Source organism: Branchiostoma belcheri, unplaced genomic scaffold, assembly GCF_001625305.1.
Source record: "Branchiostoma belcheri isolate BF01 breed outbred unplaced genomic scaffold, Haploidv18h27 scaffold2, whole genome shotgun sequence".
Taxonomy (NCBI): domain Eukaryota; kingdom Metazoa; phylum Chordata; class Leptocardii; order Amphioxiformes; family Branchiostomatidae; genus Branchiostoma; species Branchiostoma belcheri.
In genome coordinates this window covers 2,418,947-2,439,589 of record NW_017803490.1, presented here as the reverse complement: position 1 = coordinate 2,439,589, position 20,643 = coordinate 2,418,947, and the positions used below count along the sequence as shown (strand labels likewise).

The 20,643-nt window shown below is 42.3% G+C and overlaps 3 protein-coding genes across 4 annotated transcripts; all 3 read right to left on the bottom strand.

The window, feature by feature from the left end:
• Positions 1-565: 565 nt before the first annotated feature.
• Positions 566-5,534, bottom strand: LOC109468372. Its single transcript, XM_019766622.1, has 6 exons — positions 5,432-5,534; positions 4,385-4,593; positions 4,110-4,196; positions 3,529-3,733; positions 1,825-2,070; positions 566-942 (listed from the first exon to the last, which is right to left on the bottom strand). Exons 1-6 carry the CDS (start codon positions 5,532-5,534, stop codon positions 656-658), a joined length of 1,137 nt encoding a protein of 378 aa, XP_019622181.1. The 3' UTR covers positions 566-655.
• A 1,150-nt stretch (positions 5,535-6,684) lies between these two features.
• Positions 6,685-11,628, bottom strand: LOC109468704. The gene is made up of 4 exons (XM_019767018.1): positions 11,305-11,628; positions 7,824-7,912; positions 7,412-7,472; positions 6,685-7,275 (listed from the first exon to the last, which is right to left on the bottom strand). Exons 1-4 carry the CDS (start codon positions 11,422-11,424, stop codon positions 7,195-7,197), a joined length of 351 nt encoding a protein of 116 aa, XP_019622577.1. The 5' UTR covers positions 11,425-11,628; the 3' UTR covers positions 6,685-7,194.
• Positions 11,629-13,019: 1,391 nt separating this feature from the next.
• LOC109469025 (normal mucosa of esophagus-specific gene 1 protein-like) lies at positions 13,020-18,585 on the bottom strand. Of its 2 annotated transcripts, none has more exons than XM_019767415.1 (4): positions 18,331-18,585; positions 14,440-14,528; positions 14,244-14,301; positions 13,020-13,969 (listed from the first exon to the last, which is right to left on the bottom strand). In XM_019767415.1, exons 1-4 carry the CDS (start codon positions 18,433-18,435, stop codon positions 13,889-13,891), a joined length of 333 nt encoding a protein of 110 aa, XP_019622974.1. In that variant the 5' UTR covers positions 18,436-18,585; the 3' UTR covers positions 13,020-13,888. The 2 variants fall into 2 exon arrangements, with proteins under 2 accessions (XP_019622974.1, XP_019622975.1); XM_019767416.1 differs by lacking the exon at positions 18,331-18,585 and adding an exon at positions 18,177-18,288.
• Positions 18,586-20,643: the final 2,058 nt, after the last annotated feature.

The following is a 20,643-nucleotide window of genomic DNA, read 5'->3' as shown; positions in this document are numbered from 1 at the left end:
GATCCTTTGCGCCCAGGGTAGGTCACGTGGGCGTCAGGGTAGGGAAAGGTCGCGGTAAACCACGTGACTCATCCTCGGCTCTGGTCGGAAGAAGTCGGAAGTGTTCGCGAGCGCTCGGAAATTTCAAAAATGGCTGACACCACTGCCGGCGGCGGGAGGCACGTAGTTTTTCACGGCGTTCGTACGGCAAAGCGGCATCGAATTTTTGCTCCATGACTATCGGTATGGGATAGGATAGGGTTGATTCAACACACTACGTGAAAATGTGAATGCTCCCAGCCTACTATCGGCCAGATATCGCTTAGGGCACCTTCTTCCGACCAGAGCCGAGGATGAGTCACGTGGTTTACCGAGACCTTTCCCTACCCTGACGCCCACGTGACCTACCCTGGGCGCAAAGGATCCTGGGAATGTGCAACTCGTGAATTCTTCCGGGAGTGACGCGAGTTTTGCCGCCGAAGGACTTTGCCGGGGAGAAAGGGTTTCGCCCCCTAACAACCTTGAGCGAGGAAACTCTCTCTACGCGGCAAAGTCCGTCGGAGGCAAAATCGTCCCTCGGCGGCATAACTCGCGTCGCTCCCCGAAAAAAATAAACGCCGCCGCCCCACAAGTCTGCGAACTACTAGGCTAGTGAATGGACGATTTCTTGTTTTGCTCACGGGCAGCAGAAGCGCACTTCGTAGTCCTGGCAGGTGCGCCGGTCCGTCTGGTCCCTGGTTCTGCAGGCCAGACCCAGCTGCGGGCTGTAGAAGAAGAACTGCTCCCCGGTCTGTTCGGCCGGCACGTGGGAGCCCCTGACGCGGGCCTGGATGTCCGAGGGTTCGGCACAGATCTCTCGGGGGTACACCCGGCGAAGAGACGTGAACGACTCCCAGTCGTAGAAGCTAATGGGGTCGTCACGATCCAACCAGCGGGTCCAGGCAGGGCAGGTCACACCGGGCTCTGAAACGGAAAATGCACAACGATTCACCTTGGTTATCAAGCCTCTACCAGGCTTCGGGAGGCTCCTGGTAAGAGTAGAAATCGGCCAAATAGAAAGAACATGCCAGGGGAGTTGCAAACTGTACTCTCTTGCGGACCAACTCCCCTGGCATGTTTTTTCTATTTGGCCGATTTCTACTCTTTCCAGCCGCCTCCCAAAACCTGGTAGAGGCTATGGTTAGCGACCCTGCCTCGCCTCTGAAGTCGGGAGTTCGAAGCTCACTCGACCTATATGCTACTGTTAATGGTTGCAGTCGTTAAAACGGGTCCTTAGGATGTGGTCCACTGTTCGTTGTAACATTTAACTCCATGATTGTACATGCATGTACTTTTTGAAAAGAGCTAGGAGTACTTCCCTGGTAAAATGAACTTGTAAATTCTGCATGTATAACTTTTTTGTACAGAGGAAGAATAGCTCTTTATGGAAATAAGTTGGAACTAGAGAAGCAACATTTGCAAAGCAAATGCATAATGTTTACCTTCGGACATGATCTGCCCTGTTAATTTTTACTCAAACGTTACATAACGTTACATGTACTACAGTATATGGTGACAGGAGCAGACCATGAAATTGCAACATTATGTAACCCAACACTAGTCACCATGGGGACCGTCAACAAATCACGTCATTGGCCGGGTCAGAGGTTAGTGTTTGGAACAGAAGAGGAGGAAGAAACTGAGTAAAAACAATATGTTTTCCTTACGGTAAACATAACAAGACAACTTTCAGTACAAAAGCTGCTTGTATAATATGGCGTCCTTAGGCCCTTTGAACAATAAGCAATAGCTAATAACTTATAAACCTTAAAGCTTTAAGGTATCGAATAGATTGTGGGTACGTACCGGTGCAGGTGTACTCGACTTCCAGGTACTTGTGCGTTCGAACACACGGGTCCCCGAACACGGCGTTGGAGGCGGGGACCGAGCAGGCGGACCGCCCCTGGCAGATGTTGCGGACCCGGCGGAGGCTGTTGCCGCTGCGGCAGTCGGGGCGGACGCCGTACATGGCGGCCTCCACGCGGATACGTTCCACGCCGGGGCAGGCCATCTTCAGCACTTCGTATTCCCCAACTCGACCCTTTCTCTTGACTGTAAAAGATGAACCGAGATGAGGGGGGGGGGGGGTACAGATTCAGTCATCGCATCCTTAAGGCCGCAGAACACAGTATTTATGGGCGACCCCCGGGGGTCTATATCTATGACGCGGGTATAGAAAGTAGTGCAGACAAACCTCTTGGATCCTGGCTAAAGCGACTTATGTGAGAGGTAGCCATGAATGAACTGCGCTGTGTGGTATAGAAAGGTATCGGCTTGTACACCGTACGAGTTGGATTGTGAAGATTTCCCTGTTCGTGTATAAATGCGCGGCATTACGCAACCACGTTCCAGGGTGAGCCGGCTGCAGTTCCGTTGACCCCGTTAGAAGGCCAAATCAAAGTGGTCGTCATTGTTAAAAAAACGAGAACTTTTTTTAGTTTTCAGTTAATTTGTAGAATATACTGTATATTTCAACATATTAGTTGGCCGTGATCCTCTAGTGCACCCTATTATAATTTTTACCGCGTCGAAGTGAGTCACCTCGGGGTGCTTAACTATAGGAATCCCCATAGGCCACCTTAAGAAATGGACTTTTTTGTGTAAATGACCACCATGTAATTATAACAATCCTGTACGTTTGGAACCACCTTGTGGATTCTGTTCCTAGTTTTCTGTAACTAGTTTTCTGTATGGTTCGTGCTTTTTAATAACTGACCGCCATTATGTACATATGCAACTTCCACTCGTTTGGGAACGCACTGTAGATACATTTCCCTGTAATCCAATCACGTATATGTGTAGATGTGTAAATATTGTACATTTGGGAATGCATTGTAGCAGCGACACCTGTGCTGCAGTGCAATGTGAACCAGTCAGAATTGCCCTGAGGAAAGTGACAGACGGTCACCTAAACGTCGGCTGAATACAAGACTTGGTTGTGTAAAAAGAGTCTCATCACTCACTGTAAAAGATGAAGTTGCGAGTCAAGAACGCGCTGGGGCTTCTACATTTCATGACGATGCCATGTTGATGATGACGAAGATCAATCAAGTCTGGACTGCTATCATGTCACACACAGCACACTGCAGGTTTACGGTGGCAACTTGGGGACATTCTTAGGATCTACTAAGGAAGATGTCTCACTTATTGCTTCAACATTGAGAGATTCAGAGAAGAAACAGGGGCACGCCATATTGTTCCAGGTATGTTTGTCTGTGTGTGTGTGTGTGTGTGTGTGTTTGTGTGTTTGTTTGTGTGTGTACGTGTGTTATACACTTAGTGACAACACGTTGAGCATAAAATAGCCTACTAGTAGCTACAGACTACAAAAAGTCAGACAAGCACTGAAAAGCTGCTAATGACCCACACGCTTCTAAAACAGGGGACCACAGCTGAGGACATTATAATGCTATGGCGTGCAATTAGAAAGGACATACAGAGAAACAAACACACAAGGAAGCCACCCAAAACAATACTTCCATACCCGGAAGTGATAATAGCGCTTCTAACCTTTGGTACTGGCAAGTGGTGCTTCAGCAGTCAGCGATTGGTCGTTGGTGTTACTGGGTTTGGTGCTGATGGCGACAGTCAACACCGGAGACGTTTGGTCTGTAACGCTGCTGCGCATGTCAGTGATGACGTCATGGATGTACGGGGTGACGTCATACACAGAGGTGTCACTTGTGTTCGTCGCCATTGACACTGTTGTAACAATCTGCAATAAAAATCAACAACACATCGACTCCACATTGCCTCAAACAAGAAATTAACTACAAGTTCTCTTATCTCAGAATAGCAGTTTGGGAGGCCGATAATTATACAAGAAAATGTCTAAAAATCGTGAAAACAATATGCAAAAATACAAATAAAGGACAGAAAGTACAGAAACAAAGTGAAAGCAAGTAGACCTCTTTACATTCAGTGACAAAGAATGAGCTAATTTTTTAAAAACTAAACATGCAAGCAAAATACAAGTCTTATAGCCATCCTTCGAATGAGTTTGTAACAGATAAACTGATAGTTCAATGTCAATTCTTGGCCATGACTAACTTGATAATAGAGCACCCTTTTAAGACATGAACTTGGCTTACCATAGTCTGGTCTGGCTTTGGACCTTCCAGCATCCATGTCTTCAGGGCGAGTAGAACGTCTTGTAGACTCTTGCCATGTGTCTCCAACTGTATGTACAAGAAAACGCAATTTCTCTCAGGCATAGACCTATCTATATCTCTATCTATCCTCCCCCTCTATCTATCTCTCTATCTTTCTATGTAGTATCTACTAGTATATTCAGGACATTTTCTTTTGAACTCTTCAATTGCATTCCTTGTTATTTTAAAGTTAAACAACATCAAAGGTCTCTTACTTGGTTGCTTATGGACTTAAGTTCAGCCCCAGTGTTGTCCCGGGGAAAATGAACCAGCGCGGCCGCTGTGAGCATGATCCCGACGACGAGAGCGCACAGCCCGATCGCCGGGAGGACCCAGCTGGCCCGGCGGGGCTGGGCGCTCGGCGGGCCGCTGGTGATGCCCGCTGCCTCGTCGGTATCAGTGGACTCACTGGTATGACCGTTAGCTGGAGGCAATCAAACGAGACGGTTGTGTTGGCTACCGGCATAGCATTCGGTAGCCTGGTATCCGGTCTATCGTGGTTGGGACAGGCTGTCTTCGGGGCTTTAATAGTTTTCCCCCGTCAAGCTCAACAGACCGCCCGGTAGGAGTGTTACGAGTACGCCTGTAATAGTTTTGCATGCCAGGAGTTGATTGTTTCGGGGTTAATTTAACTCTCGTCGTGCAAAAGTACCGGGGAACTTGGCTGACTCGGACGGGGAAGAGCTCATGCAGCCCCGATGAAAACCCGCCCTAATCACGATGGACTGGACACCAGGCTATTCCGCCCTGCAGACTAATTACTTTGCCAAGAAGGTTACAGTACGTTTTCGTGCCGTGTGCTGGCCTGATTATGTAACTGGGTCCTTTTGATAAAAGACGACTATATATACTAGAAAGGTAACATTTGAAAGCAAATGCATAATGTTTACCTTCGCATGTGGTGTGCTCTGTTAATTCTTACACATACATATAACGGTATATGGTTAGACAGGAGTCTAAATACCTTTTATAAAATTGCAAAATGATGTAACCCAACACTAGTTGCCATGGTGACCATAGATTGTTACATAAATAATGTGACTACTCTAGTGTAAAATCTGGCTCTAAATTGTAACTTGTTAGGTTTGATTTCTTTTTTTTTTTTGAGGCAGTGGAAGACGAAAGATCCCACTTTCTCTGTAAGAGGATCGTAGTTTTATTTTTGTCTCCAAATTTTGACGGGATGGCAATGGTTGCTCCTTTACATAAACAGAACGGAATACACATGTACTGGTAAATGTTATGAAAAAACAATAACTTACCATGCTCAGTCGTGAAGGTCATACGAACGTCACAGGCCTGTTCATAATTTCCGGTGGGACGCCGAGAGTCGTCCGGGGTAGCCTGGGGTTCGCCGTCCGACATCTCCTCAAGTTTGGCGGGAAAATTTCCTCACCAACTGTCGTCTGACAACCTGGCGAGCGGGAAGTTTAGCGGGAAGATTTCCTCAGTTTGGCGGGAAAATTTCCCAAGTTTGGCGGGAAAATTTCCTCATCAACTGTCGTCTGACAACCCGGCGAGCGGGATGTTATTAAAGCGGGAAAATTTCCTCAGTTTGGCGGGAAAATGTCCTCACCTACAGTCGTCTGACAACCTCGGGTTTCTCGTGCTGGTCAAGATTTCGCCGGCCTCAGAGAAAGAACCAATTTTCCGTCTGGCTGTTTTATGTATTTGGGTTGTTAAAATGCATTATTCAGAATGACCTCGCGATTGTTGTGTACGGTTTGTGCACGTGTGTGTGTGTGTGTGTGTGTGTGTGTGTGTGCACGTNAGGGGGGGGGGGGGAATTTTTAATATAAAAGGCGCCGTGTAGCCTTGTAATGGTAGGGCATTTGTCTCAGGTGGAAATGAGTACCTAGCTTCGGTTAGGGACGTCCCACGGATACTTTCTTTATCGTACATATCTATGTAAATTTTCTAGACTGCACCGATATCCTTGAATGGTCAGAATAAAATAAAAGTTTAAAAATAATATTAATTATTGAACTTCGTTTCTCTTTTAGTATACTAGTAGTGGCCCAGATTTTATTGGCGCCGATTGCAAAACACAAATTTATTGGCCATCAGTTGTAAATATTCATATAGTGCAATTCTGCCCTAGATATTTCTAAAAATACCGTGTGCCGATATGGAATGAAAATAAGTACTAGTAGTATACTCTGTTCAAGCGATGAATTTATTACCAAATTCAAACAGACAAGATTGCTCTGCAACACTTGATAACAAGAATATCCCTTGAAAATATCGGTATTTCACAGACAACAAAGACTTTTTTCTTGATAACTCGCGATACATTCACATATAAAAAATAACAATATATAATAGATTGAGAGTGCGACACTGCATAAAAGTAGAAATACTATCGGAGCGGTATACCTTCTTAAATATAAGCATACAATCTTAATTAAGTCACGATTTGCAGATAAAAAGTCTCCAAAGTCCAAAACGGTACAAGAAATTCCGACATGTTTCTTTGAAATCAAGAAGAAAAAAGTCACACAATTATTTTCTTCAGATTTCTTAGCCTTTTTGCTTATCCTTAGCCTTTCCCGATCCAAGCCTATTACATATTCTTTGTACGCTTAACCCTCTTCAGCTCAATTTTGTTCAACGCTAACTCGACAACATTTATGTATCAAAACCCTGCTTCTTCCTTCAATACAGTAAAACCATTCTTTATAACAGGCTGTCAAATGACTATATATGAAATGTTTCATTTCTCTATTTCATCCTTGGTCCATCTATTTATGCCTCTCTGTCACTCACTTTTTTTAAGTTTGTCGATCGAGTGATCTAGTAAAAATAGCTTTACGTGGACAGGCCTCAAAATATTCTATAGACGGAATAATTGGCTATAGCTAACTCGTACCCAAGAACTATAATCGAATATTCTAGGTCTTTGCAGCATATAGTTACTCTCTGGGGAAAACATACTGCGACATACTAATCACGGGGCATGGCACGGCTCAGCCACTCACGCACGCCACCTTGCGATTCTTTATAACCTTGCAGGGCTAGGGGATAGCTAGTGCTTCTCTTCCTTCTCGATTTCTTCCATAACGTGAACCTCTGGGATGTCCTTGTACGTCTGGTTTATTGTGACAAGCTGTTAAAGAGAATAGTTGTACAGTGACGCATCATATCATATCATATCATATCATATTATATATCATATCATACAAATATTCTGTTGCAAATAATGTGATTCTTTTGTAATATCGATGAAAGCGAATTCTCCATACCTTCTGTGTTGGTCTGTCCATGGGTACCTCATTCCATGATGGTTCGTGACTTTTGTCAAAACTGTCAAAAAAAGAAAGAAATCACAGAGTATACGTAAGTGCCAGGCATTATGACCGTATCATTATCTATTCGGCTAACTCCAAACCTTTCTACCTAAATAAGTAATAAGCAAAGTAGCTAACAACTAAGTATTAAGCTAGGTTACTAACCAAGTAAGTATTACTAAGTTAATGAGTAGCTTACTTACTACAAATTAGCTTGTGAGCTACATACCTACCATTTGATATCAAGAGGAATGAACTAGGCTGCATCTGACTTGATGTAAGCCGCCAAGCTTAACATATTAACCTACTAGATAACTAAATAACTAATTAACTATCCCTTAGGAGGATAAGACACGTTCATACTTACACTACATCAGCCTTGCTGAACGCCGTCCAACCCAAAGCAGCCAGCGCCAAACACCCTACTCCCGATACAATGGTCACCAGGGGCCACACCTAGCAACGGTAAGAACAACCAAACAAGAGTTATAAACGTCGCGGCAACAGGCAAAGAAACAAAGAGTATAAAACATCACAGCTACACGCAAAGAAACAAAGAGTATAAATCACTACAGCTATACACGCAAAGAAACAAAGAGTTAAAAACACTACAGCTACACGCAAAGAAACAAAGAGTTTAAAACACTACAGCTACACGCAAAGAAACACTTTTAAAAACACCACAGCTACACGCAAAGAAACACAGAGTTTAAAACACTACAGCTACACGCTACAAAACATAGAGTTAAAAAACAACAGCTACACGCAAAGAAACAAACGATTTTATACAGGGTATGAACTAAACAAACCTTTATTGTACATGGAGATTTAAGCTTCATTCTACAATAATGTCAAGAAACTTCATCTGTGATATCTAGGGCAGTCTAAAGACCTGTTGTGTCTAAGTGATTTAGACATCTTTTTTTAGTGTCTGTCTTTGTGATTGGTCCGTGTATTTTGGGGATATGGCTGTAAAAGTTGTTAAAAGTAGCTGTGCATGTATATGCACTTGTACCTGTACCGATTTAAAAACACTAGTACTACAGCTACAAGCACAAAATAATGAAAGTTACAAATATTACAGCTATATATGCGCGTGATTTCAACTAGCTATGTACTGGTACCCTTTTTTTACGCCAGCCTTGGGTGACAAATGGATACTGCCTGTGATACTGTCTTTTTAGACACTGAAAGATCTGCTTGGAGATTTCTGACTCGTACCTGAAGCCTGGTAGAGACTATTTTACTTCGTCACCCTTACATGAACGATGAAACGGTTTGCCCCCTCGTCCTTGGCACGTTACGCCAGACATGTTAAGTACAGGTATTTTTAAAGACTTTGGGGGGATTTCTGTTTTTCAACAACTGCCAAGGGCAAGTCAAAGTCAGTGGGTCTATGGAGATCCGACGGATCGAATGTAGCAGGTGTTAGTACAATATGGCGCTGCTGATGTGACGACTGTTAGCCAATCATAACTCTCGTTAGTAATGAGCTTCAACAAGATCTAACGTCCTTGATTGAAGCTGATTTCATTGTATTTTGTTAGTTTGAAACTGTTTGTGTACGTGTTCTATTGTCGTTCAAATCTTCACCAGGAATCGTATTTTTCTTCATTTATTGATCTTTTTTCAAGGGTTAGGTGTAACAAGTTGTTCGGTGTAGCCAGCTGCCGCCGCGCCGCGTGCCTGCGAAGCTGGTGTGTTACGCCGAAGGGCGGTTATACCACTAGCTATACAGATACAGAAGCTGGTGTGTTACGCCGAAGGGCAGTTATACCAGCTATACAGATACAGGAAATCTTACAACGACCCACGCCGAATGTGCCTGTGCTTGGAGATTGCACATTCTGGACACGTACGCTAAGCTAGTGAGCTGTATCGGTGTGCGAACATGCAATGATAGGCCGGTATAACGTTAAGGTTACCGGCGTAATCTGTAACGCAAGCCGGGCTCTACATACAGGCACTCGCCGGCAATGGCTGGCGAAAGGAGCGTTATATATGCCCAAACCCTTTGTCATGCCTTATTTAAAGACACCCAAAGCGATTTCGGGGCAGCAAAACCGGATTTTCAAAGTGAATTTTCATGTCATTTTTTACATTTACATGTACTAAGTTATGGAAGATATAACAAGTCGTTTCATCTTCTTGTGAATTTATAATTTTGTCATGTTTGTTTGCGTTGTTGCGTCACAATATGGACTCCTAACACAAGCAATGTAATATCTTAGTCGTACATTGAGAAATGTCGTTGTTAGAAAACATATAAGTGGTTACGTTCCACCCCCCCTACAATTGCAATGGAATCATCCAAAATCCATGTTTTATTCTGTCTGTCCGCCATCTTGACGCACATGACGTCACTCGATCAATGTCAAGTGCGCGGTGACGTCACACATGTCCTTATATGGTGCGAGACGTGTGCGTACGTGACTGCCGTGGGTTCTATCCACCCACGTAAAAAACGTTCCATGCAATTTTCATACAAACGCTATATTATACATATTATACGTCCCGTAAAAATACCGGCACCAGACGGCTGTTAAGTACCAATTTCCAAAGGGATGCCCGTAAAAGGGAGAACGTTAGCTGAAAATTACATATTCCTCGTAAAATTCCTGTTTTAGGAATAAGGTATTCTTAAGCTGATGGTTGTAAAGGCATCTAATTAAGCAGAAAATTTCGCCTTCCTCGTAAAACTCTGTCTGTCTGTGAGATAACACAATTCGGAAGAAACGGTCATAAAAAAGGAAATTTAGCTCAAAATGTGGACCTTCTACATACAAATGCATATGGTGCTTAATTCGTAATACAATGTGAAAAAGCCAATATCGTAAGGAGTCGTCGTGAGGTTGTACGACCGTCCTGCGATCGTCCTACGATCGTCTTACGATCGTAACCTCAGGTCATTCTCGGAAAAATCGTGCATGTTTTATGCTGTCTTCTTGCCAAAAATACTGTCTTTTAAAAATCCTTGATGTTGGATGGTTCTATTCTGTCATAGCCTGCTTGAATTTGCATTTTGTTATATATTTCGTTCATGATACATTTTGTATTTTGTATGTTGTATATTGTATGTTGTAGAATATTCTAGTACAGCATCAAAATTCTGCGACATATCTATGACGAATGTTACCGGGCAGTATACTAGTGAGCCTGCTGAGGAGGCATTATTGGATGTCTACCCGGCCGAGTGAGCAGATTTACGGATAGCGTTCAGGGCAATGCCCGGTTGCGCAACTCCTGACGCTACGCACGCTGAATACGTGCCAAACCTTCAACATTAATATCGATATTCCAAATATATGTAAATTATAGACGGATTAAGTATAATTGCTTCCGGTTCAGGACTTAAAGATAACAGAAACCTTGAATTTAGGTAATTTAAAAAAGAAGAGAATGTTTTTGCCGAAAGCTGACTAGAATTTTTTTGTTCGCCCCGCCCCGTAATATAATATAACCAGCGTGCGTAACGTATGTTCGTGCCGCAAAATGACGCTTATCTGTATCTGTATCTGTATAGCCGGTAGAACCATCTGTATAGCCGGTAGAACCATCTGTATAGCCGGTATAACCACCTTGTGGCGTAACACAACATTGTATACGTGCAGGTGCAAAAGCATTTTCCACACAATACGCCAAAGACACCTGTTATCGTATCCAGAACCGTACCTGTCTAGTTCTATATGTCTGAATATGGGTTAGTGAATCAGGCACGGTTCTGAATAGTCTCCGCGTAGACAAGAACGTATGCTTGTCCCAGGCACGGTTCTGGATACAGCACCTGTTCATAGGACAACGCTAACACTTTCCGAAGATGCAAAGGAAAGGAGGAAGAGATATCTTACCGAAGGATCCTTCAGCATAGATAACCGAGCATACTTCATGAAACTGTCGGGCTTGTAGGGTCGCCACTTCTTGATCTTTTCTAGCTTGGGTAGTGCGAGGACGGCTTGGGTAATTCTCATGGCGACGATGCGGAGAGGAGGGGACGAATCTCTGTCAGTATTGCACGAAGGAACGCCCTGTGTATTGCCTGACTGCTAGCCCGCACGTAGTACTTATACCGGGCGGTTTGTTGGAATGTTGGCGGCGATGTTGTAGCCGGCGCCCCGCGTCAGAACACTAGACACGTGGGTTCAACACTGACGAGTGGAAACGTTTGCATCAACGTCAAGTACGTATACTAGCGCTCACCGGCTGGGGACAGTCCATTCTAAAATCGGGGCCGCAGGTCCATTTGGTGTCAATAATTTTTACTTGCATCTATCATTTAACTCATGGTATGATAATTTTTGTTAAATATCATTTGCATGCTGAATTATTTGACGAAATATCTTATCTACCGTAGTTAAATTCATTATCTTCAAATTTGATACATATTTGATAAAAATAATACACCCCTTAGTTTTCGAAGTGGAACTATCCTAACGGTTGTCTACGTGCGCTCGTTATTCAAAAGAGTTCAAGGAATGTTGTCTCTTTATTTGGTTACGAGCGATTTCGGTGCTACTTACAATTAATTATATTAGTCTAAATATGTTCTTCTAAGATACAAACGTATGAAAGTAAGTCATCTTTACTTTGTTACGTAAGACAATGAGGGTACAAAAGGAGCAAATTCTTAATTCAATCTTTATCGAAGCTTCTTAGCCACAGGAATGCGTCTTAAAGGCGCCAAAATTAAATCGTTGAGAAAGCAGGGTATAACATTGCAGTATAGTACGCGCTCGGTGATTGGTCGTTACGTTATAGAGTCTACGTGCCTTTCCACACGTAACGTTATCCCATGACTTAGACTCATCGTGAATTTGGTTTCGACCAGAGTTCTTCCGTTTTGGTCAGGAGTTTAATAGTAACGCTTAATGTATACGGTATCTATGAGTAACGGTACAGAATACCATTGCACAACTACTAATAGAAACACAAGAGTTTTCTAAAGGGCAAGTCGTGAAGTTAGATGTAGCGTGTAAATGACTTTCGGCCGAAAAGAAAGGACTTTTATCTCCGGATCCTGGCTACCTTAAGTGAACTTCAAAATGATTTCTCTTATTCTCTAGCTGCTATAGTATAGGCGAAGTGTAAAGGAAAGACTTCAGAATACATAAGACGTATGGCATGTCACCATAGAGACGGTTTTAAAACAGCTTCTAGGGTAATGTAAGCATTAAGATGGCCTCTAGGGTGTTTGTTTATCTTTGGTTTTAACCAGTTTAGTTGGACTGGGTACGCGTACCGTGACCACATTAGGGCATTGGCTCTAAAATGCTCTTAGCTGAATGTGTCTTCTGGGTAGGGTTTTTTTTTAAGTTCAGGAGTAAATTACAATAAATTTTGTTAAATCGTTTCTATGCCAATATGTTGTCGCTGGGAGTTGTGTAAAGATTTTATTCTATGACTTCAGATCCATATAGATGGTCATATGGAACTTTTCTGGTTACTGTTTTAAGTATCAATGTCTTTAGCTAAATGCACTGGTTGTATTTGACTGGGATATAGTCCGCCATAAATAAACTGTCACTGTCTTTACGATTTGCTTCACAAAAAATGAATAAAGAAGTTCATTTCTTCAAACAATAGATTTATTGTGAATCAAATTCACATATACAGGATATTGCTCAGCAGCATAGAGAGCTCACCATAAATACTCTATTATTTGTTTATTATTTTTTTCATTGACAGACAAGATAGAATAATACACATCAGATTCGTAACTATTCACCTGAATATTGTGTCAAATACGTGCTCAATTAATAAGTTATTTTTTCATAATTCATAGCTGCTATTTCGTGTCCCTGACATTCGACACTTGCAACAACAACATCATAAGTATTGTGCACGTGTCATAGATATTTTCAGTGACAATAAATTAGTTCCAAAGTTCACAATTATTGCTACAATCAAAGTGATGCTATACAAAACGGTCCCTGATTGGTCAGAACTATCGCAACATTATGGTGCCACTAGGCACATCTTCACATTGTAACACTCCGATTCAGAACTTCCCTTTATAATAGTCAGGTACACAGCCTCACATTGTAGCACTCAGATTCAGAACTTTTTTTCCGTTTACAATACTCAGATCTTGCATACATAGATAAGGCTGCAACACACTGCTTCTCTCGCCTCAATATATAGCAACACGTGCAATGGATATATGTGTGGACGGAACTAATTTTTCACAATCTATGTTTTTTTTCTGATCAGTAAGCTTAAGATTTTTTCCCGGGAAAAAGATTTTGGTCCTCTAAACTCTGTGATCTTACAATCCCTGTATCATGTATTTTGTTCCTTGAGGTAAGGACATGATAACACGTACTTATAGCCAGCTATAACTATAATAGCAGCGTGGCCCCATTAAAACACTGGTCGCTTCGGTCAGCTGCCATTCACATGCGCCACCTTGCGGTTTGTAGCAGAAGTGAAGATGGGTTATTGCTTCTCCATCTCGCGGATCTCGCTCATGACCTTGAGCTGTGGGATGTCCTTGTAGGTCTGGTTGATTGTGACCAACTGGAGAAAAAAATACGATTTGGGGTTACTACTAAGTAATAAAAACAATTTGAAGAAACAAAACTTAGCAAAATACAGGGCAACTCCTGGAATTACTTCCATTCATATAAAGGCTACAGTACAAATGTACTTCCACTCTGAAATTTCAAATGAATTCATTAAGAAAGTTCCTGAGACGAACACCGAGAAATATATATAATTGTTCAAATCTATAGAGACAAATATATGAATAGAAGAATACGGATATTCTGTTTAATCATAAAAGTCCACACACCTTCTGTGTAGGTCTATCCAAAGGCACTTTGAGCCATGGCTGTGTCTTCTTGTCGAAACTGTGAAGAAATACACAACACAGGATAAGTACTGGGCATCACAGGGCTACCTACACACAAATGACAAAATTCAATTGATAACGATATGTTTTTCTTCAAGATATGTCTAAAAGTGAAACTATGTAAAGAAATACTCACACGACGTCCGACTTTGCGATGGCTGTGTAGGTTAGAGCGCTCACCGCCATACACCCTACACCAGTCACGATGGTAACCAAGGGCCACACCTAGCAACGGCAACAACAACAAAAACACATGAGACTCTAACTTCTAACAATCCACAACAACTCATGATACTAGCACAGCTCTGTATACAGGTAACATTTCGTAAGTGCCGGCAAACATATTTTAAGTGGAAAAATATGTAATTAAAGACAAGAACAAAAATATTTGACACTCTAAAAGTCTAATAATCTATTGCAACTCGTGCCAGTAGCACAGCTCTGTATATAGGTACATTTCTAGGTACTGGAAAAATATTTCAAGTGGCAAAAATATGTTATTAACGTTACTAATAATCGATCAATCTCTTCGACATATGATACGATATGCATGGCAAAAATATAAAGTTTCAAGGGTATTTTTAGAGTACGCATGTTAAAACATATGTTTAACAGTACTGAGGAAATATTGGAGGATTAGAATGTCAGGGTAACGGTATCTAGGCACGGCGATTTTCTACCTAGAGTAAGCTTTTAGCCAAAAATATTTGAGGTATTGCAAACACGCAGATTTAACTCCAGAAAACAACTTCCCCAAAGCTATGCGTTGGTTGTATAGGGTACAATTCCGGTGCCCTTGCCTAGGCGCTAGGCTGAAGAAACGATTTACCCCTCAAGAATGCTAGGAACTTGAAGACAAATATGGCAGCGACTTAAAGGATTCGTGTGTTGTTTTACGAGTTGTAGGGCGAGTCAAGGTCAACTCGGTCAACAAGGATGGCACATGGGGTGGGCGGAGTTTCAGTAGAGGTCACCGTACAACTATGCCGGGGTTAGCACTACACTAGGGGGATGCCAACTACAATTGTAGCCTCCATAGCATGCCAAAAACTGGGGGTCTTCAGGGTCTTTGGGAGCTTTTATGTGCTATTTTCTGATTGCATATAGACAACATAGCCGGCCTGGTTGAATTACCCCCGTCTTTAGAACTGGGCTAATCAGAAAACAGCCGAAGACCACCAAATCCCCAGTTCTATAAGCCTGCTACGTAGGATAATACGTTTGTGGCTTGTGCCCAAGATGGTCACACTAGAGTGCTCTGACTAATGATAACTCAAATGGTGCAGAACAAAGCTCATTACTTGTGGGCGGAGCTTTATATTAGGTTGAGATAGAGTCATCACGAAGTGGGCCACTGCCAAATGTGTCGAAATTGGGTTTGTATATGGCTTATGTCCAAAACACAAAGTAGTCACACTGTACCCTTGATCGAGTACTCTTTCTGATATAATGCCAGTTCATTTGGCTCTGATTTGCAATCGCCTAACATTTGAACTATAAATTTTTCTTAACCACTCAAAAATTTTATTATTGAAATTCGGCAGTTTATACTAATTCCGGATCTCCACTCATTCTATTCATCGGATTGAGAGTGAAATATCTTCACAAATTTTTAAATTATTCTACATTTGTCATATCTTGAAATCGGGCGAAAAAAACATTTAATTTTGTTCCTTTAGAAAGGGCCTAACCGTTTTTGAAGTAGCGCCATTTTATCAAATCAGCCGTTCAGTTGAAATAATTGGTGTTGGGAGGAACCATCACGATGCTGTGTTCTATTTTAGAACAAGAATGAATCAACTGTAAAGATATAAATCTTTTTTTACGGCCGTTTTCGGCCTGTTTACCGGGACAAGCCTTTGTGTGCCAAAAACCAATGAAGTGAACCACATCTAGTCTCTACCAGACTAACTACAATGTACGCTGGCTATATATAGGAGAATTTGCCAGGGGAGTTTGGCCGCCTTGTAGGTTTGACTGGCCCTGGAGGGAACGAAACTACTAGTACCTCCCCGCGGCCGGACTCCCTTGGCCAATTTTACTCTCTTTGCCGAATTCTACGATCCGTATTCCCGTAGAAAGGCCTGGTGGAGGCTAAACCACAGCCGTGGATTTATACACATTTACACTTTCTAAAAAGGGTATTTAACGTTGGACACCTGGCACAAGCTAAGCTTGTTATATGCGGATTTTAAAAACTGCACGAAGCGCGATAATTATATGGGTGGGGCGAACGGTAGTCACGTAGGCCTTATGACAGGTGCGAAGTTATGACGCAGCGTATTTTTTTCGATTTTTCTAATTGATGAAAAATATCAATAATGTTGATCAAAATTTGCACTGCACTAATAAATTCAGACCTAGATCTGAGGACACGCGTGCGCAGAGGCTGCCGTGTCTACGTCATCCACCGTGAGATACGCCTGCGCACTGGCCGTGTGCGTACGTGACCAACTTGTGTCCCACCCGGCATCGCCGGCCGGCATGAGAGAAATGGCGCATTGTTTGACCGACTTCCTCCTTGCCTGGGAGCCAGACTATTTTCAGGGCCTGCATAGGCCAGTTCCTCGGCTCCAGGGCCAACATTACCCCAAGGAAATTATACCACAGCGCCCCTCAGCTAGCCTGGGTGCCAGACTGTTTCCAGGGCCTACACAGGCCAGTTCCTCGGCTCCAGGGCCAACATGCCCCCGATGAAATTATACCACAGCCCCCCTCAATTAGGGCCTGGTCGCACGCTTGCTCTAACTCTAGGCCTAGCGTACCAAAATGGGTCTGCAGCTGGCATCCTGGAAAACTTACTCACAGACCATTCACAGTTTTCGCGTGTTTCTGATATCTTTTACCGGGGACTTAAAAGAAGCCTGGAGGAGGCTAGGATAAAAAAAAATAAACTTGAACTTCCTCATAGACTTCCTGTCCAGCCAAAACAGGACGTCACGGAAAATTCCGCGAATAGAACTTGAGCTAGCGGAAATTCTGTTCTCAGTACAAGCACATGTCACGCGAGCTAACGTTACACGAACAATGGAACACCAGTCCTATAGTCTGACCTCTACACCCCGGCGGACGATTTTCTCCGAAATTTTATCGATGGAAATTTAAGCAAAAACTTCTTTTTACGGTTGGGCGATAATAATTTGTCGATGCTGTTTTAAAAGTCCTGCTTTCTAGTTTCAAAGTAAATGTTTGCTCAGTTGTACATTACAGGGAAGGCCACACGATCGAACAATGGCGTACTCTTTCACACCAGAATTCTAGGGGCAAGAAAATTGTCCTCAAAAATATCCTAATACATCTGTAAATCTTAAGAGACTCGTTAAACGTTGACCAAAAAATTATTTTTCCACTTTCAAGTTTAAAAGTAGAATAGCTGTTCATTGTAAAGGTTTTGTATTCAAGCAATGACCATAATTCCTGTATACGCGTACTACGTGGTCGTCATTTCCTTTTTACACACAATGTAAACCGGCAAACCGGGAAACAAATACAACAACAACCGTTCCATAAAAAATGCTCTTCAAAGTGTCAAAGTAGTGTTTAAGTAGAGTTTGGCTGCGTCTCTTTTTTTAAAGGAGTAACGGTTTAGAATCCTGTCCACGTATTGGTCGTGACCCTGACAAATCGTTACAGTTCAAACAAAGGATTCTGACTCGGGGTTTCAGCGAAACCCGTACAGTACGCCAAAAAGCAGTTACTCAAGTACAGTACGTATTTAGTAAAGCCTTTACAACTGCCCTGTACACCGGGATTAACCTACAACCATTCAGAACAAAAAAAAAATGCAAGACCAAAATGATTCAAAACTGGACAATGGAATCGGGAGGAAGCAATTTCATCCGGATACGTGCATATCTAGATCTACACACTTACCTCTTTCCCTGTTTTCAGGGAGCCGAGAAAAAACTTGTAGAACGGGGTCCGAGTAAAGTAGCGAGGCGTTAGTCGCATGCTTCTTACGGTAAACCGTTATACCTGTCAGAAAAATTAAAAAAGAAAACTCGTAAGAAAGAAAAAATATTCTTACCGAGGGGTCTTTTAGGATAGAGCTGCCGGCATACTTGAAGAAACTGTCGGGACCACCAAGGTACATCTTGGCGGCTTGTTGGAGTAGAACACGGCTGACTCTCATGGCTAAGAAAAACTTCTTGAGTCGGTGAAGAGTTGTAGATATCTCTTGAGTTGTGCCGGAACAGGCGTGTACCGGGCGTATTTATACCGGTTTCAAACGTTTTTCTAGCCGGTGTTTTACGTCAGCGGGTGAGTAGGCCCACGTGGGCTCCTTATGACGGAAGTTACTACAAAACGTACTACAACACACCGAAACGGACCGTCTCATTTTGGCACGGGGTACGAATGCACTGAAGGTCAAATTTATGCTTCCAGCTTTTTCTTAATTTTCCCGGTAATCAACTACGTTTACAAAAACTACAATTTTTAAAGTAATTCTATCATGATTTACATACGATTTTAGTTATCATTGACCAATCTATCCTCTTTTGTGAATTTGTATGTATTTAAACCCACCTTTTTGCCTTTTCCAAGTGGAATAACCTTTACAACTGCCTACGTGAGACACACCCCCAGTTCAAGGCCTGACGGGATCGCATGCCCATATTTGGCATGGTTGCTACAGACAACTGACGACACTCACAATCAGTCTGGCATGTCTCCACGTCATGTGACTTCTTACTACCAACCGGTCCATTCCAGTTTACAAATGTGTAAAACGTGTAATCTATTTATACATCCCTTTAATTTAGTTAATAGTATTTTTTTTTCTTGCAATTTCTGGAAAGGTCTATAGATTATATTTTGAGGTGTCACCTTTATTCTAGATTCGATTTGCTACCTTAAAATTCAAAGCTGTCAAATTTAATAGCCTAATGTAGGTTTAATTTGAGCTTTAGGTTGAAAAGTATTGACTTAACATTGAACCTTAACACAATTCGAGAACACTGGGGAGAAATCTTCTATTCTAGTGTCAAGTGACATCTTAAGGTTAACAAGAAACAACTTGGCAAGGCGCCGTCTTGAAGGTTTCTTAGACGCAGCTTTTGAGCTAAGCGATTCGCCAAGTCCCAGAAATCGGGTCACGTCATGCTGACGTCACCGCTTCCCAAGAAAACCGCGGGAACGTCCTTCGCGGTGATTGGTTGAAGCGGAAATGGCCTACGTGCCAGACTTCACGTATACCGGTAGCCCCCGAGTGAGTCATACTGACACAAATATACCAGAAAGGTCTTTACGTTGTGCCAACTTCCCCCTTAAGGCACCCTTAAGGGCGTTGCGCAATCCAGCAAACACGTCAACGGTAAACTACAAACGGTGGCTAAAAATAGCTCGTCTCTTGGTTGTCAGTTTAGACCTAGGTTGACATCTAGTCCCTTTCATCTTGGTAAAGTCAGTATTAGTAGAAGGTTTGATCAATATTTCAGCAAGTCAAAATGCTATCTGCAAGCTACAAATACTGACTGAAACGAGTTTCAATATCCATTTTTCAATGCAGGATACCGAAAGCTGTAGTTCAAAAGGAAGCCACAAAAGCAAAGAAAGATAACAAATGGAAAGCAGAAGAAGAAGAAAATATCAAGGACATATAGTTTTATTTTTAGTGCGAACAGTTAATATTATTATTAGATTATGACAGAACCCTATGGTTATTTTCTTATCTTTTAACATGAGAAACTAACAACATTTAAAGTAAAACCACATAGGATCACATGTGCGTGGTAGACAAAATACGGAAACGTAGAGAACTTTGACTTTGCACAGATATTTTGGCAAGGAAGTTTTAGGGAGGTCAGTAAGGTTCTGGCAACGTCTACTTCCTTACATGTACTGAATAAATCCTCTTTTTTAACCCTTGGCGCCAATTTCCTCCAATATTCCTTGAAGACTTGTCTCCTGTCAGCATTACTGATTTTTCACTGTACTGTTATGTCACTGTTTTCACTGTCACTTCTGTACTGTGAACTTATTATTACAGTTAACAAATAATTCCTGGACTTTCTTTTTCTGCACATGGCCCCACCGTGAATATATAGTTCCGTGAACATGGCCATTTTTTCAGACCGTGAACTTTTGCTACCGTGAACATAAAATGAATAACAGTACACGGTGAACCTTACAGTAACAATGGTTTTGTAGAGTGTGGTTTATAAGATTAGAAGAAAATCACTGTAGCATATAATCATGTTTACCTCGCTGAGAAGGTAATATGTCACAGGTACTGTGGTCAATTTGCCAGATGGCTCGTTGACTAGTTAATTGGTTTGTAAGGAGGATAACAAAGACTAGAATTGGAATTTTGTGTGTGTGGAGGGGGGGGGGGTTAAGG

What these genes read in the sequence shown, in the direction of transcription:
- LOC109468372 (XM_019766622.1), bottom strand. Translation starts at nt 5,534, where the DNA reads ATGTCGGACGGCGAACCCCAGGCTACCCCGGACGACTCTCGGCGTCCC. An exon ending in ACCACTTGCCAGTACCAAAG is followed by an intron (nt 2,071 to 3,528) that starts GTTAGAAGCGCT and finishes CATCTTTTACAG; the next exon opens with TCAAGAGAAAGGGTCGAGTT. An exon ending in AGTCGAGTACACCTGCACCG is followed by an intron (nt 943 to 1,824) that starts GTACGTACCCAC and finishes TTTCCGTTTCAG; the next exon opens with AGCCCGGTGTGACCTGCCCT.
- LOC109468704 (XM_019767018.1), bottom strand. Translation starts at nt 11,424, where the DNA reads ATGAGAATTACCCAAGCCGTCCTCGCACTACCCAAGCTAGAAAAGATC. An exon ending in TTCAGCAAGGCTGATGTAGT is followed by an intron (nt 7,473 to 7,823) that starts GTAAGTATGAAC and finishes TTTTTTTGACAG; the next exon opens with TTTTGACAAAAGTCACGAAC. An exon ending in TGGACAGACCAACACAGAAG is followed by an intron (nt 7,276 to 7,411) that starts GTATGGAGAATT and finishes TCTCTTTAACAG; the next exon opens with CTTGTCACAATAAACCAGAC.
- LOC109469025 (XM_019767415.1), bottom strand. Translation starts at nt 18,435, where the DNA reads ATGAGAGTCAGCCGTGTTCTACTCCAACAAGCCGCCAAGATGTACCTT. An exon ending in CTATCCTAAAAGACCCCTCG is followed by an intron (nt 14,529 to 18,330) that starts GTAAGAATATTT and finishes TGCCGTTGCTAG; the next exon opens with GTGTGGCCCTTGGTTACCAT. An exon ending in TGGATAGACCTACACAGAAG is followed by an intron (nt 13,970 to 14,243) that starts GTGTGTGGACTT and finishes TTTTTTCTCCAG; the next exon opens with TTGGTCACAATCAACCAGAC.